Below are 16,690 nucleotides of genomic sequence, written 5' to 3'. Positions count from 1 at the left end.
CAATATTTGACCAGCTTTAGCCATGAAGTTTTGTCCTCATGACCCTAACAGGCAGAGATATTAGACCTTGGCCTTTCCATATGGACTGGCTGATCCATACCACTTTTCTCTTAGGGTCCCTTGACACCTGTCCCTCTCTGGGGGTTGTCCCCAGTGTTCTTTTATCCATGTCAGGTTGTCTTTTTCCTCCCAGTTGCGTATTCCGTATTGGTCCACCACCAGTTTTTGGTGGGTTCTCGTTCATCTTGCTGGCTTAGGTTCAGTGTCCTCCATTTGTTCATTGTGTCCATGACCCTTCTTGTGTCCTCCATATCTTCATTGTGTCCATGACACTTCTTGTGTCCTCCATGTGTTCATTGTGTCCATGACCCTTCTTGTGTCCTCCATATCTTCATTGTGTCCATGACACTTCTTGTGTCCTCCATGTGTTCATTATGTCCATGACCCTTCTTGTGTCCTCCATGTCTTCATTGTGTCCATGACTCTTCCTGTATCCTCCATATCTTCATTGTGTCCATGACCCTTCTTGTGTCCTCCTTATCTTCATTGTGTCCATGACCCTTCCCGTGTCTTCATTGTGTGCATGACTCTTCCCATGTCCTCTCAGGTCTTCATTGTGTTCATGACTCTTTCTGTGTCCTCCATGTATTCATTGTGTCCATGACCCTTCCCGTATCCTCCATGTCTTCATTGTGTCCATGACTTTTCCCGTATCCTCCATATCTTCATTGTGTCCATGACTTTTCCCGTATCCTCCATATCTTCATTGTGTCCTTGACTTTTCCCATGTCCTCTCAGGTCTTCATCGTGTCCATGACTTTTCCCATATCCTCAAGGTGTTCATTGTGTCCATGACTCTTCCCGTATCCTCCATGTCTTCATTGTGTCCATGACTTTTCCCATATCCTCCATGTCTTCATTGTGTCCATGACTTTTCCCATATCCTCAAGGTGTTCATTGTGTCCATGACTCTTCCCGTGTTCTCCATGTCTTCATCATGACTGTTCCCGTGTTCTCCATGTCTTCATTGTGTCCATGACTCTTCCTGTGTTCTCCTCCGTGTCTACATTGTGTCCATGACTCTTCCTGTGTTCTCCGTGTCTTAATCGTGTCCATGACTCTTCCTGTGTTCTCCTCCGTGTCTTCATCGTGTCCATGACTCTTCCTGTGTTCTCCTCCGTGTCTACATTGTGTCCATGACTCTTCCTGTGTTCTCCTCTGTGTCTTCTTTGTGTCCATGACTCTTCCTGTGTCCCCCCTCTCTTCATTGTGTCCACGACTCTTCCTGTGTTCTCCGTGTCTTCATTGTGTCCATGACTCTTCCTGTGTTCTCCTCCGTGTCTACATCGTGTCCATGACTCTTCCTGTGTTCTCCTCCGTGTCTTCATCGTGTCCATGACTCTTCCTGTGTTCTCTTCCGTGTCTTCATCGTGTCCATGACTCTTCCTGTGTTCTCCTCCGTGTCTTCATCGTGTCCATGACTCTTCCTGTGTTCTCCTCCGTGTCTTCATCGTGTCCATGACTCTTCCTGTGTTCTCCTCCGTGTCTTCATCGTGTCCATGACTCTTCCTGTGTTCTCCTCCGTGTCTTCATCGTGTCCATGACTCTTCCTGTGTTCTCCTCCGTGTCTTCATTGTGTCCATGACTCTTCCTGTGTTCTCCTCCGTGTCTTTATCGTGTCCATGACTCTTCCTGTGTCCTCCATGTTGTACAGGTTGGTTGCCGGCTGGGAGTACGGCGTGACAGCGATGACACAATGCATATTCTAATCAATGGAGAGGACATGGGACCAGCAGCCAGCGGCATTTCCAAGGTGAGACAACAACTTGAGGTGCATTCATAGTGACACTGACCCATCCTGTCCTTACACTGTGCCAGAGGGTGAGAGATCTCCACACTGACCCATCCTGTCCTTACACTGTGCCAGAGGGGTGAGAGACCTCCACACTGACCCATCCTGTCCTTACACTGTGCCAGAGGGTGAGAGACCTCCACACTGACCCATCCTGTCCTTACACTGTGCCAGAGGGTGAGAGACCTCCACACTGACCCATCCTGTCCTTTACACTGTGCAAGAGGGTGAGAGATCTCCACACTGACCCATCCTGTCCTTACACTGTGCCAGAGGGTGAGAGAGCTCCACACTGACCCATCCTGTCCTTTCACTGTGCCAGAGGGTGAGAGACCTCCACACTGACCCATCCTGTCCTTTCACTGTGCCAGAGGGTGAGAGATCTCAACACTGACCCATCCTGTCCTTACACTGTGCCAGAGGGTGAGAGACCTCCACACTGACCATCCTGTCCTTACACTGTGCCAGAGGGTGGGAGACCTCCACACTGACCCATCCTGTCCTTACACTGTGCCAGAGGGTGGGAGATCTCCACACTGACCATCCTGTCCTTACACTGTGCCAGAGGGTGAGAGACCTCCACACTGACCATCCTGTCCTTACACTGTGCAAGAGGGTGGGAGACCTCCACACTGACCCATCCTGTCCTTACACTGTGCCAGAGGGTGGGAGATCTCCACACTGACCATCCTGTCCTTACACTGTGCCAGAGGGTGAGAGATCTCAACACTGACCCATCCTGTCCTTTCACTGTGCCAGAGGGTGAGAGACCTCCACACTGACCCATCCTGTCCTTTCACTGTGCCAGAGGGTGAGAGATCTCAACACTGACCCATCCTGTCCTTACACTGTGCCAGAGGGTGAGAGACCTCCACACTGACCATCCTGTCCTTACACTGTGCCAGAGGGTGAGAGACCTGCACACTGACCCATCCTGTCCTTACACTGTGCCAGAGGGTGAGAGACCTGCACACTGACCCATCCTGTCCTTACACTGTGCCAGAGGGTGAGAGACCTCCACACTGACCCATCCTGTCCTTACACTGTGCCAGAGGGTGGGAGATCTCCACACTGACCATCCTGTCCTTACACTGTGCCAGAGGGTGAGAGACCTCCACACTGACCCATCCTGTCCTTTCACTGTGCCAGAGGGTGAGAGATCTCAACACTGACCCATCCTGTCCTTACACTGTGCCAGAGGGTGAGAGACCTCCACACTGACCCATCCTGTCCTTACACTGTGCCAGAGGGTGGGAGATCTCCACACTGACCCATCCTGTCCTTACACTGTGCCAGAGGGTGAGAGACCTGCACACTGACCCATCCTGTCCTTACACTGTGCCAGAGGGTGAGAGACCTGCACAGTGACTCATATTAGCCATTCTGTACAGCAGAGCTCAGACTGGATAGATATAGACCCAATACATATAGCACCCCTAGAGGCTGAGTCAGGAATCACCTGTCCTAGACTGACCATGGGGAATCCAGAGCCATGGCTGAGAATTCTTGCTCTCCTCCTCAGGGTGTCCATGCTGTCCTGGATTTGCACGGCTGTGTTAGCACTGTATCCATTGTCAGCTCCTCCGTAATAGAGGAATCCGATGCCACCAAACCGCCATCTGTGACATCTGAGAGTGAAGAGGAGGAAGACATCGAGCATAATGTGAGTGACACCCCGTGCCATGTCCGGTACAGGCTGGCCCCTCCTCCTGAAGGGTGACACAAGGGTAATCTCTTCCTGTATTTTGCAGAGTGATCCCGTCCCGGCCCTCCAGCCCCACTCTTTACAGTTTATGGGGAATCATGGGAAGAACATACTACTGTCACATGGGAGCAGAACAGCTACACGTGTGTCCAGCTACAACCAAGGCATTGTGGTTCTGGCCCAGCCACTTCCTCGTCTCTTCCTCTTCCAGGTTCAGTGCATGCAGTGTGGAATAAGAAGAGAATGAACTGGGAGTATGAGATGTGTGGGGGTGAGGGGCGGTGTGTGTGTGGGTGAGGGGCGGTGTGTGTGTGGGTGAGGGGCGGTGTGTGTGTGTGTGTGTGTGTGGGTGAGGGGCGGTGTGTGTGTGTGTGTGAGGGGCGGTGTGTGTGTGTGTGAGGGGCGGTGTGTGTGTGTGAGGGGCGGTGTGTGTGTGTGTGAGGGGCGGTGTGGGGGTGAGGGGCGGTATGTGTGTGTGTGGGGGTGAGGGGCGGTATGTGTGTGTGTGTGTGGGTGAGGGGCGGTGTGTGTGGGTGAGGGGCGGTGTGTGTGTGTGTGTGTGTGGGGGCGAGGGGCGGTGTGTGTGTGTGAGGAGCAGTGTGGGGGTGAGGGGCGGTATGTGTGTGTATGGGGGTGAGGGGCGGTATGTGTGTGTATGGGGGTGAGGGGCGGTATGTGTGTGTATGGGGGTGAGGGGCGGTGTGTGTGTGTATGGGGGTGAGGGGCGGTGTGTGTGTGAGGGGCGGTGTGTGTGTGTGTGGGCGAGGGGCGGTGTGTGTGTGTGTGTGGGCGAGGGGCGGTGTGTGTGTGAGGGGTGAGGGGCGGTGTGTGTGTGTGTGAGGAGCAGTGTGGGGGCGAGGGGCGGTGTGTGTGTGTGTGTGGGCGAGGGGCGGTGTGTGTGTGTGTGGGCGAGGGGCGGTGTGTGTGTGAGGTGTGAGGGGCGGTGTGTGTGTGTGTGAGGAGCAGTGTGGGGGCGAGGGGCGGTGTGTGTGAGGGGCGAGGGGCGGTGTGTGTGTGTGTGTGTGAGGAGCAGTGTGGGGGTGAGGGGCGGTATGTGTGTGTATGGGGGTGAGGGGCAGTGTGTGGGCGAGGGGCGGTGTGTGTGTGTGAGGGGCGGTGTGTGTGTGTGTGAGGAGCAGTGTGGGGGTGAGGGGCGGTATGTGTGTGTATGGGGGTGAGGGGCAGTGTGGGGGTGAGGGGCAGTGTGTGTGTGGGGGTGAGGGGCGGTGTGTGTGTGAGGTGCAGTGTGTAGGGGTGAGGGGCAGTGTGTGTGGGGGTGAGGGGCGGTGTGTGTGTGGGGGGTGAGGGGCGGTGTGTGTGTGTATGGGGGTGAGGGGCGGTGTGTGTGTGTGAGGGGCGAGGGGCGGTGTGTGTGTGAGGGGCGAGGGGCGGTGTGTGTGTGTGTGTGTGTGTGTGTGGGGGCGAGGGGCGGTGTGTGTGTGTGGGCGAGGGGCGGTGTGTGTGTGAGGGGTGAGGGGTGGTGTGTGTGTGTGAGGGGCGGTGTGTGTGTGTGTGTGAGGAGCAGTGTGGGGGCGAGGGGCGGTGTGTGTGTGTGTGTGAGGAGCAGTGTGGGGGTGAGGGGCGGTGTGTGTGTGTGAGGGGCGAGGGGCGGTGTGTGTGTGTGTGTGTGAGGAGCAGTGTGGGGGTGAGGGGCGGTATGTGTGTGTATGGGGGTGAGGGGCAGTGTGGGGGTGAGGGGCAGTGTGTGTGTGGGGGTGAGGGGCGGTGTGTGTGTGAGGTGCAGTGTGTAGGGGTGAGGGGCAGTGTGTGTGGGGGTGAGGGGCGGTGTGTGTGTGGGGGGTGAGGGGCGGTGTGTGTGTGTATGGGGGTGAGGGGCGGTGTGTGTGTGTGAGGGGCGAGGGGCGGTGTGTGTGTGAGGGGCGAGGGGCGGTGTGTGTGTGTGGGCGAGGGGCGGTGTGTGTGTGAGGGGCGGTGTGTGTGTGTGTGTGAGGAGCAGTGTGGGGGTGAGGGGCGGTGTGTGTGAGGGGCGAGGGGCGGTGTGTGTGTGTGTGAGGAGCAGTGTGGGGGTGAGGGGCGGTATGTGTGTGTATGGGGGTGAGGGGCAGTGTGTGGGCGAGCGGCGGTGTGTGTGTGTGTGAGGAGCAGTGTGGGGGTGAGGGGCGGTATGTGTGTGTATGGGGGTGAGGGGCAGTGTGGGGGTGAGGGGCAGTGTGTGTGTGGGGGTGAGGGGCGGTGTGTGTGTGTGAGGTGCAGTGTGTAGGGGTGAGGGGCAGTGTGTGTGGGGGTGAGGGGCGGTGTGTGTGTGGGGGGTGAGGGGCGGTGTGTGTGTGTATGGGGGTGAGGGGCGGTGTGTGTGTGTATGGGGGTGAGGGGCGGTGTGTGTGTGTGAGGGGCGAGGGGCGGTGTGTGTGTGAGGGGCGAGGGGCGGTGTGTGTGTGTGTGTGTGTGTGTGTGTGTGGGGGCGGTGTGTGTGTGTGTGGGCGAGGGGCGGTGTGTGTGTGTGAGGGGCGGTGTGTGTGTGTGTGTGAGGAGCAGTGTGGGGGCGAGGGGCGGTGTGTGTGAGGGGCGAGGGGCGGTGTGTGTGTGTGTGTGAGGAGCAGTGTGGGGGCGAGGGGCGGTGTGTGTGAGGGGCGAGGGGCGGTGTGTGTGTGTGTGTGAGGAGCAGTGTGGGGGTGAGGGGCGGTGTGTGTGAGGGGCGAGGGGCGGTGTGTGTGTGTGTGAGGAGCAGTGTGGGGGTGAGGGGCGGTATGTGTGTGTATGGGGGTGAGGGGCAGTGTGGGGGTGAGGGGCAGTGTGTGTGTGTGGGGGGTGAGGGGCGGTGTGTGTGTGGGGGGTGAGGGGCGGTGTGTGTGTGGGGGGTGAGGGGCGGTGTGTGTGTGGGGGGTGAGGGGCGGTGTGTGTGTGGGGGGTGAGGGGCGGTGTGTGTGGGGGGGGTGAGGAGCGGTGTGCGTGTGGGGGGTGAAGGGCGGTGTGCGTGTGGGGGGGTGAAGGGCGGTGTGCGTGTGGGGGGGGTGAGGTGCGGTGTGTGTGAGGGGGTAAGGGGCGGTGTGTGTGAGGGGCGGTGTGTATGGGGGTGAGGGGCAGTGTGGGGGTGAGGTGCGGTGTGTGTGGGGGTGAGGGGCGGTGTGTGGGGGTGAGGGGCGGTGTGGGGGTGAGGGGCGGTGTGTGTGGGGGTGAGGGGCGGTGTGTGTTTGGGGATGAGGGGCGGTATTTGTGTGTATGGGGGTGAGGGGCAGTGTGTGTGTGTGGGGGTGAGGGGCGGTGTGTGTGTGGGGATGAGGGGCTGTATGGGGGTGAGGGGCGGTGTGTGTGTGTGTGTGGGGCGGTGTGTGTATGGGGGTGAGGGGCGGTGTGTGTGGGTGAGGGGCGGTATGTGTGTGTATGGGGGTGAGGGGCGGTGTGTGTGGGGGTGAGGGGCGGTGTGGAAGTGAGGGGCGGTATGTGTGTGTATGGGGGTGAGGGGCGGTGTGTGTGTGGGGGTGAGGGGCGGTGTGTGTGGGGGTGAGGGGCGGTGTGGGGGTGAGGGGCGGTATGTGGGGGTGAGGGGCAGTGTGGGGGTGAGGGGCGGTGTGTGTGTGTATGGGGGTGAGGGGCGGTGTGTGTGGGGGTGAGGGGCGGTATGTGGGGGTGAGGGGCAGTGTGGGGGTGAGGGGCGGTGTGTGTGTGTATGGGGGTGAGGGGCGGTGTGGGGGTGAGGGGCGGTGTGTGTGTGTATGGGGGTGAGGGGCGGTGTGGGGGTGAGGGGCGGTGTGTGTGTGTATGGGGGTGAGGGGCGGTGTGTATGGGGGTGAGGGGCGGTGTGTGTGGGGGTGAGGGGCGGTGTGGAAGTGAGGGGCGGTATGTGTGTGTATGGGGGTGAGGGGCACTGTGGGGGTGAGGGGCGGTGTGTGTGGGTGAGGGGCGGTATGTGTGTGTATGGGGGTGAGGGGCGGTGTGTGTGTGGGGGTGAGGGGCGGTGTGTGTGGGGGTGAGGGGCGGTGTGGGGGTGAGGGGCGGTATGTGGGGGTGAGGGGCAGTGTGGGGGTGAGGGGCGGTGTGTGTGTGTATGGGGGTGAGGGGCGGTGTGTATGGGGGTGAGGGGCGGTATCTGTGTGTATGGGGGTGAGGGGCAGTGTGGGGGTGAGGGTGGCAGTTAGGTGTAGTACGGTTTGGTGGGACCGTGTCCTCTGTCCTGCAGGTGAGGATAGATCAGCTCTCCCCGCGATGGACGTCGTCGCTCTCTTTAGGAGTCATCGGCATTTCACCGGAGAGACTCAACTTTCCAGCTACAGCCGCCGCCATCAAGAGGAGCGCCTGGATCTTCCAACGTAGCGCCATCCTCTGTAATGGAGCCAAGGTACCCCTAGGGTTGTACTGGGGCCAAGGTACCCCCAGTGTTGTATGGGGCCAAGGTACCCCCAGTGTTGTATGGGGCCAAGGTACCCCCAGGGTTGTATGGGGCCAAGGTACCCCCAGTGTTGTATGGGGCCAAGGTACCCCCAGTGTTGTATGGGGCCAAGGTACCCCCAGTGTTGTATGGGGCCAAGGTACCCCCAGTGTTGTATGGGGCCAGGGTACCCCCAGGGTTGTACTGGGGCCAAGGTACCCCCAGGGTTGTACTGGGGCCAAGGAGTCCCCAGGGTTGTACTGGGGCCAGGGTGTCCCCAGGGTTGTACTGGGGCCAGGGTGTCCCCAGGGTTGTACTGGGGCCAGGGTGTCCCCAGCGTTGTACTGGGGCCAAGGTGTCCCCAGGGTTGCACTGGGGCCAAGGTGTCCCCAGGGTTGCACTGGGGCCAAGGTGTCCCCAGTGGAAATCTTCCTCTATGGGCAGACCAATAATTGAAGTGCTCCACCCCCCCCCCTTCCTTGGCCTTCTGATTGGTGGAAATCTTTACACAAAGCCTCCACCAATCAGTTGCTCGGAGGTCTCAATCTCTCAGTGCTGTTCAGCCATCTATGCTATGTTGTCACCCGTCCCTGGAAGCTCTCCTGGCTGTTCTGTTGAACAGCTGATTGGTGCAAATCATCAGGAGGGGTACTATCACCAATCGCCACACAGGAAGGGGGAGGGGCTTGGGGATGAAAACCTCATTAAATTGAAGTGAACCTGAACTATCCTAAACTATTCATAGGGTTGAGCAGTTATGGTGTCACCCCTTGGATCGGCAGCCCAGATTTCCCATGGAGCTTCAACCACTGCCCCACCCATCCTGGCAGTAAGCACCACCCACTTTCATATAACCGTCAGTCTGTGCTGCCCAATGAACTGCTGATGTTTGATGGTTGAACTGCAGGGGCGGTGCTTAGTGTTGATGTGTGATATGTCCTCATCATTTCTGTCTCATTATTCCGGCACTGATGTTATGTTCTCCTCAGATCCGGGAAGGTTACGGGCCCAATCTTGACCTCTGTCCGGAGGGGACGTGTCTGGGCCTCCTGGTGGATTCCTCGGGTGGGCTGCACCTCTATATTAATGGCTTGGATCAGGGGGTCGGAGTCCAGGACTTACCGGAGCTGTGTTACGTCATTCTGGACCTGTACGGGCAGTGCGAGCAGGTCAGTGTCCCTGGTCCAATGGGTGTGATGATGGATGGTCTGTCCCTGGGCCTACAGGTGTGATGATGGGTGGTCTGTCCCTGGGTTCAATGGGTGTGATGATGGGTGGTCTGTCCCTGGGTTCAATGGGTGTGATGATGGATGGTCTGTCCCTGGGTTCAATGGGTGTGATGATGGATGGTCTGTCCCTGGGCCTACAGGTGTGATGATGGGTGGTCTGTCCCTGGGTTCAGTGGGTGTGATGATGGGTGGTCTGTCCCTGGGTTCAATGGGTGTGATGATGGGTGGTCTGTCCCTGGGTTCAATGGGTGTGATGATGGATGGTCTGTCCCTGGGCCTACAGGTGTGATGATGGGTGGTCTGTCCCTGGGTTCAATGGGTGTGATGATGGGTGGTCTGTGCCTGGGTTCAATGGGTGTGATGATGGGTGGTCTGTCCCTGGTCCTACAGGTGTGGTGATGGGTGGTCTGTCCTTGTTATAATGGGTGCGATGATGGGTGGTCTGTCCCTGGTATAATGGGTGGGATGATGGGTGGTCTGTCCCTGGGCCTACAGGCGTGATGATGGGGAGGGGTCTAACCCTGGTCCAGTGGGTGGGATGATGGGGTGGTCTGTCCCTGGTCCAATGGATGGAATGATGGGTGGTCCAGTGGGTGTGATGATGGCGAGGGGTCTAACCCTGGTCCAGTGGGTGGGATGATGGGGTGGTCTGTCCCTGGTCCAATGGGTGTGATGATGGGTGGTCTGTCCCTGGTCCAATGGGAGGGATGATGAGTGGTCTTACGGGTGGGATGATGGGTGGTCTGCCCTGGTTTAATGGGTGGGATGATGGGTGGTCTGTCTCTGGTCCTACAGGGTGGGATGATGGGTGGTCTGTCTCTGGTCCTACGGGGTAGGATGATGGGTGGTCTATCTCTGGTCCTACATGTGTGATGATGGCTGATCTGTCTCTGGTCCTACATGTGTGATGATGGGTGGTCTGTCTCTGGTCCTACGTGTGGGATGATGGGTGGTCTGCCCTGGTCCAGTGGGTGGGATGGTGGGTGGTCTGTTTCTGGTACTACGGGGTGGGATGATGGGTGGTCTGTCTCTGGTACTTTGGGGTGGGATGATGGGTGGTCTGCCCTGGTCCAATAGGTGGGATGATGGGTGGTCTCTCCCTGGTCCAGTGGGTGTGGTGATGGGTGGTGTGTCCCTGGTCCAGTGGGTGTGGTGATGGGTGGTGTGTCCCTAGTCCAGTGGGTGTGGTGATGGGTGGTGTGTCCCTGGTCCAATAGGTGTGATGATGGGTGGTCTGTCCCTGGTCCAGTGGGTGGGATGATGGGTGGTCTGTCCCTGGTCCATTGGGTGTGATGATGGGGTGGTCTGTCCCTGGTCCAGTGGGTGGGATGCTGGGGTGGTCTGTCCCTGTTCCAGTGGGTGTGATGATGAGGTGGTCTGTCCCAATAGGTGGGATGATGGGTGGTCTATCCCTGGTCCAGTGGGTGTGATGACGGGTGGTCTGTCCCAATAGGTGGGATGATGGGTGGTCTATCCCTGGTCCAGTGGGTGTGATGATGAGGTGGTCTGTCCCTGGTCCAGTCTGTTTAATGATGGGTGGTCTGTCCCTGGTCCAGTCTGTTTAATGATGGGTGGTCTGTCCCTGGTCCAGTCTGTTTAATGATGGGTGGTCTGTCCCTGGTCCAGTGGGTGTGATGATGGGTGGTCTGTCCCTGGTCCAGTGGGTGTGATGATGGGTGGTCTGTCCCTGGTCCAGTGGGTGGGATGATGGGTGGTTTGTCCCTGGTCCAGTGGGTGTGATGATGGGTGGTCTGTCCCTGGTCCAGTGGGTGGGATGATGGGTGATCTGTCCCTGGTCCTACAGGTGTGATGATGAGTGGTCTGCCCTGGTCCAATAGGTGGGATGATGGGTGGTCTCTCCCTGGTCCAGTGGGTGTGGTGATGGGTGGTGTGTCCCTGGTCCAGTGGGTGTGGTGATGGGTGGTGTGTCCCTGGTCCAATAGGTGGGATGATGGGTGGTCTGTCCCTGGTCCATTGGGTGTGATGATGGGTGGTCTGTCCCTGGTCCAGTGGGTGTGATGATGGGTGGTCTGTCCCTGGTCCAGTGGGTGTGATGATGGGTGGTCTGTCCCTGGTCCAGTGGGTGTGATGATGGGTGGTCTGTCCCTGGTCCAGTGGGTGGGATGATGGGTGGTCTGTCCCTGGTCCAGTGGGTGGGATGATGGGTGGTTTGTCCCTGGTCCAGTGGGTGTGATGATGGGTGGTCTGTCCCTGGTCCTACAGGTGTGATGATGGGTGGTCTGTCCCTGGTCCAGTGGGTGTGATAATGGGTGGTCTGTCCCTGGTCCAGTGGGTGTGATGATGGGTGGTCTGTCCCTGGTCCAGTGGGTGTGATGATGGGTGGTCTGTCCCTGGTCCAGTGGGTGGGATGATGGGTGGTTTGTCCCTGGTCCAGTGGGTGTGATGATGGGTGGTCTGTCCCTGGTCCAGTGGGTGGGATGATGGGTGATCTGTCCCTGGTCCTACAGGTGTGATGATGGGTGGTCTGTCCCTGGTCCAGTGGGTGTGATAATGGGTGGTCTGTCCCTGGTCCAGTGGGTGTGATGATGAGGTGGTCTGTCCCTGGTCCAGTCTGTTTAATGATGGGTGGTCTGTCCCTGGTCCAGTCTGTTTAATGATGGGTGGTCTGTCCCTGGTCCAGTGGGTGTGATGATGGGTGGTCTGTCCCTGGTCCAGTGGGTGTGATGATGAGGTGGTCTGTCCCTGGTCCAGTCTGTTTAATGATGGGTGGTCTGTCCCTGGTCCAGTCTGTTTAATGATGGGTGGTCTGTCCCTGGTCCAGTGGGTGTGATGATGGGTGGTCTGTCCCTGGTCCAGTGGGTGTGATGATGGGTGGTGTGTCCCTGGTCCAGTGGGTGTGATGATGGGTGGTCTGTCCCTGGTCCAGTGGGTGTGATGATGGGTGGTCTGTCCCTGGTCCAGTGGGTGTGATGATGGGTGGTCTGTCCCTGGTCCAGTGGGTGTGATGATGAGGTGGTCTGTCCCTGGTCCAGTGGGTGTGATGATGAGGTGGTCTGTCCCTGGTCCAGTCTGTTTAATGATGGGTGGTCTGTCCCTGGTCCAGTCTGTTTAATGATGGGTGGTCTGTCCCTGGTCCAGTGGGTGTGATGATGGGTGGTCTGTCCCTGGTCCAGTGGGTGTGATGATGGGTGGTCTGTCCCTGGTCCAGTGGGTGTGATGATGGGTGGTCTGTCCCTGGTCCAGTGGGTGTGATGATGGGTGGTCTGTCCCTGGTCCAGTGGGTGTGATGATGGGTGGTCTGTCCCTGGTCCAGTGGGTGTGATGATGGGTGGTCTGTCCCTGGTCCAGTCTGTTTAATGATGGGTGGTCTGTCCCTGGTCCAATCTGTTTGATGATGGGTGGTCTGTCCCTGGTCCAGTGGGTGTGATGATGGGTGGTCTGTCCCTGGTCCAGTGGGTGGGATGATGGGTGGTCTGTCCCTGGTCCAGTGGGTGGGATGATGGGTGGTCTGTCCCTGGTCCAGTGGGTGGGATGATGGGTGGTCTGTCCCTGGTCCAGTGGGTGGGATGATGGGTGGTCTGTCCCTGGCCAAGTGGGTGGGATGATGGGTGATCTGTCCCTGGTCCTACAGGTGTGATGATGGGTGGTCTGTCCCTGGTATAATGGGTGGGATGATGGGTGGTCTGTCCCTGGGCCTACAGGTGTGATGATGGGGAGGGGTCCAACCCTGGTCCAGTGGGTGGGGTGATGGATGGTCTGTCCCTGGTCCAATGGATGGAATGATGGGTGGTCTGTCTCTGGTCTTGCGTGTGTGATGATGGGTGATCTGTCTCTGGTCCAATGGGAGGGATGAGTGGTCTGTCTCTGGTCCTACGTGTGGGATGATGGGTGGTCTGTCTCGGGTCCTACGGGGTGGGATGATGGGTGGTCTGTCTCTGGTCCTACGGGGTGGGATGATGGGTGGTCTGTCCCTGTCCCTACGGGGTGGGATGATGGGGTGGTCTGTCCCTGGTCCTACGGGGTGGGATGATGGGTGGTCTGTCCCTGGTCCTATGGGGTGGGATCATAGGGTGGTCTGTCCCTGGCCCTACGGGTGTGGTGATGGGTGGGATGTCCCTGGCCCTATGGGTGTGGTGATGGGTGGGCTGTCCCTGGTCCAGTGGGTGTGGTGATGGGTGGGCTGTCCCTGGTCCAGTGGGTGTGGTGATGGGTGGGCTGTCCCTGGTCCAGTGGGTGTGGTGATGGGTGGTCTGTCCCTGGTCCAGTGGGTGTGGTGATGGGTGGTGTGTCCCTGGTCCAATAGGTGTGGTGATGAGGTGGTCTGTCCCTGGTCCAGTGGGTGTGGTGATGGGTGGTGTGTCCCTGGTCCAATAGGTGTGATGATGAGGTGGTCTGTCCCTGGTCCAGTGGGTGTGATGATGCGGTGGTCTGTCCCAATAGGTGGGATGATGGGTGGTCTGTCCCTGGTCCAGTGGGTGTGATGATGGGTGGTCTGTCCCTGGTCCAGTGGGTGGGATGATGGGTGGTCTGTCCCTGGTCCAGTGGGTGTAATGATGGGTGATCTGTCCCTTGTCCAGTAGGTGTGATGATGGGTGGTCTTTCCCTGGTTCAATAGGTGGGATGATGGGTGGTCTGTCCCTGGTCCAGTGGGTGGGGTGATGGGGTGGTCTCTCCCTGATCCAGTGGGTGGGATGATGGGTGGTCTGTCCCTGATCCAGTAAGTGTGATGGGTGGTCTGTCCCTGGTCGAGTGGGTGGGATGATGGGGTGGTCTGTTCCTGGCCCAGTAGGTGTGATGATGGGTGGTCTGTCCCTGGTCCAGTGGGTGGGATGATGGGTGGTTTGTCCCTGGTCCAGTGGGTGGGATGATGGGGTGGTCTGTCCCTGGTCCAGTGGGTGGGATGATGGGGTGGTCTGTCCCTGGTCCAGTGGGTGGGATGATGGAGTGGTCTGTCCCAATAGGTGTGATGATGGGTGGTCTGTCCCTGGTCCAATGGGTGTGATGATGGGTGGTCTGTCCCTGGTCCAATGGGTGGGATGATGGGGTGGTCTGTCCCAATAGGTGGGATGATGGGTGGTCTGTCCTTGGCCCAATGGGTGTGATGATGGATGGTCTGTCCCTGGTCCAGTGGGTGTGATGATGGGTGGTCTGTCCCTGGTCCAGTGGGTGGGATGATGGGGTGGTCTGTCCCTGGTCCAGTGGGTGGGATGATGGGTGGTCTGTCCGTGGTCCAGTGGGTGTGATGATGGGTGGTCTGTCCCTGGTCCAGTGGGTGTGATGATGGGTGGTCTGTCCGTGGTCCAGTGGGTGTGATGATGGGTGGTCTGTCCTTGGTCCAGTGGGTGGGATGATGGGTGGTCTGTCCCTGGTCCAATGGGTGGGATGATGGGGTGGTCTGTCCCAATAGGTGGGATGATGGGTGGTCTGTCCCTGGTCCAGTGGGTGTGATGATGGGGTGGTCTGTCCCTGGTCCAGTGGGTGGGATGATGGGGTGGTCTGTCCCTGGTCCAGTGGGTGGGATGATGGGTGGTCTGTCCGTGGTCCAGTGGGTGTGATGATGGGTGGTCTGTCCGTGGTCCAGTGGGTGTGATGATGGGTGGTCTGTCCCTGGTCCAGGCTATATAATGATGGGGTGGTTGGTGTTCCTGTCCCATTGTATATAATGTTGGGGGAAGGGGTTGCTTGTGGCCCTTCTCTCCCACATGTTAGCTGTAATGTATCTGACTGTATGATGGTCTTTTCTTGCAGGTCTCCATAGTGACAGGAGAGGCGCAGGGGGCGGAGTCTGATACTCATGAAGGCCATCTTCCTGGAGAGCGGGAGAAGGCGGACATGGTGGATGGTAGGTTTCCCCTGCAGACATGGTGGACGGTAGGTTTCCCCTCACCCCCCACTGTTCTGTGCGGAGTGCTGTCACTGACCAGGCTTTGTGTACAGGAGTGAAGGAGAGTCTATGTTGGGCCCCACCGGATCCCCTCACCCTGCTGAGCTGTGAATACCTCGCTCTGTGTTTAAGGTTCAAGGAGTCTCTGCTGCTTCCAGGTGAGGACCCCTGACCTCTGACCCTGCTGCCATGTCCTCTGTCCCCCCCCAGGGGGCGCCTCCTAAGGGACTGACCATGATTCCTCTGCCACATATAATCAGGTAAAATGGAGGTTCCATACAGAACTGTGTCCGTCTTGTCTGTCCTGTAGATGGATATTTCATGGAGGAGCCCAAGCTGAGCGTCTGTCACTGCGACTCGTGCCACAAACTGCGAGGAGACGAGATGTACAGGAAACGGGGCGATCCTCCCCGGGAATACGCAGAGCCCAACGGCTGGTGCAGCTTCTCTCTCCGGTATGTGTGACACCCCCCTCTATTCCTGACCTGCTATGTGTGACCCCTCCCACTCTATGGCTGACCACTCCCCCACTATCCTGCCCTGCTCCACTACAGCTGACAACCCCCACTTCCTTCCCTTCTCTGGTGCGATTGAACCCTCCCACCTCTGATCTGGTATGGATGACCAATCCCTCCTCCTCTGGTATGGAGGACCCCTCCCAATCCCTCTTCCTCCGGTATGGAGGACCAATCCCTCTTCCTCCGGTATGGAGGACCAATCCCTCTTCCTCCGGTATGGAGGACCAATCCCTCTTCCTCCGGTATGGAGGACCAATCCCTCTTCCTCCGGTATGGAGGACCAATCCCTCTTCCTCCGGTATGGAGGACCAATCCCTCTTCCTCCGGGATGGAGGACCAATCCCTCCTCCTCCGGGATGGAGGACCAATCCCTCCTCCTCCGGGATGGAGGACCAATCCCTCCTCCTCCGGGATGGAGGACCAATCCCTCTTCCTCCGGTATGGAGGACCAATCCCTCTTCCTCCGGTATGGAGGACCAATCCCTCCTCCTCCGGGATGGAGGACCAATCCCTCCTCCTCCGGGATGGAGGACCAATCCCTCCTCCTCCGGGATGGAGGACCAATCCCTCCTCCTCCGGGATGGAGGACCAATCCCTCCTCCTCCGGGATGGAGGACCAATCCCTCCTCCTCCGGGATGGAGGACCAATCCCTCCTCCTCCGGTATGGAGGACCAATCCCTCTTCCTCCGGTATGGAGGACCAATCCCTCTTCCTCCGGTATGGAGGACCAATCCCTCCTCCTCCGGTATGGAGGACCAATCCCTCCTCCTCCGGGATGGAGGACCAATCCCTCCTCCTCCGGGATGGAGGACCAATCCCTCCTCCTCCGGGATGGAGGACCAGTCCCTCCTCCTCCGGGATGGAGGACCAATCCCTCCTCCTCCGGGATGGAGGACCAATCCCTCCTCCTCCGGGATGGAGGACCAATCCCTCCTCCTCCGGGATGGAGGACCAATCCCTCCTCCTCCGGGATGGAGGACCAATCCCTCCTCCTCCGGGATGGAGGACCAATCCCTCCTCCTCCGGGATGGAGGACCAATCCCTCCTCCTCCGGGATGGAGGACCAATCCCTCCTCCTCCGGTATGGAGGACCAATCCCTCCTCCTCCGGTATGGACGGACCAATCCCTCCTCCTCCGGTATGGACGGACCAATCCCTCCTCCTCCGGTATGGACGGCCCAATCCCTCCTCCTCCGGTATGGACGGCCCAATC

General features: G+C 58.8%; 1 protein-coding gene across 1 annotated transcript in view; it reads left to right on the top strand.

Annotated features, from left to right (window-relative positions):
* The window catches only part of LOC149427595 (neuralized-like protein 4), a 60,726-nt gene that overhangs the window by 16,596 nt on the left and 27,440 nt on the right, over positions 1–16,690 (top strand). The window contains exons 14-21 of the mRNA XM_089667870.1: positions 1,715–1,813; positions 3,375–3,515; positions 3,604–3,768; positions 7,696–7,854; positions 8,874–9,053; positions 14,823–14,916; positions 15,012–15,116; positions 15,269–15,413. Coding sequence (XP_089523996.1) covers positions 1,715–1,813; positions 3,375–3,515; positions 3,604–3,768; positions 7,696–7,854; positions 8,874–9,053; positions 14,823–14,916; positions 15,012–15,116; positions 15,269–15,413 — 1,088 coding nt within the window. The remainder of the gene's footprint in view (positions 1–1,714; positions 1,814–3,374; positions 3,516–3,603; positions 3,769–7,695; positions 7,855–8,873; positions 9,054–14,822; positions 14,917–15,011; positions 15,117–15,268; positions 15,414–16,690) is intronic.

The sequence above is a fragment of the Staurois parvus genome, unplaced genomic scaffold, assembly GCF_062004578.1.
Source record: "Staurois parvus isolate SC_StPar_1 unplaced genomic scaffold, SC_StPar_1.0 ptg003636l, whole genome shotgun sequence".
Lineage (NCBI taxonomy): Eukaryota > Metazoa > Chordata > Amphibia > Anura > Ranidae > Staurois > Staurois parvus.
This window is presented reverse-complemented; position numbering and strand designations above follow the sequence as displayed.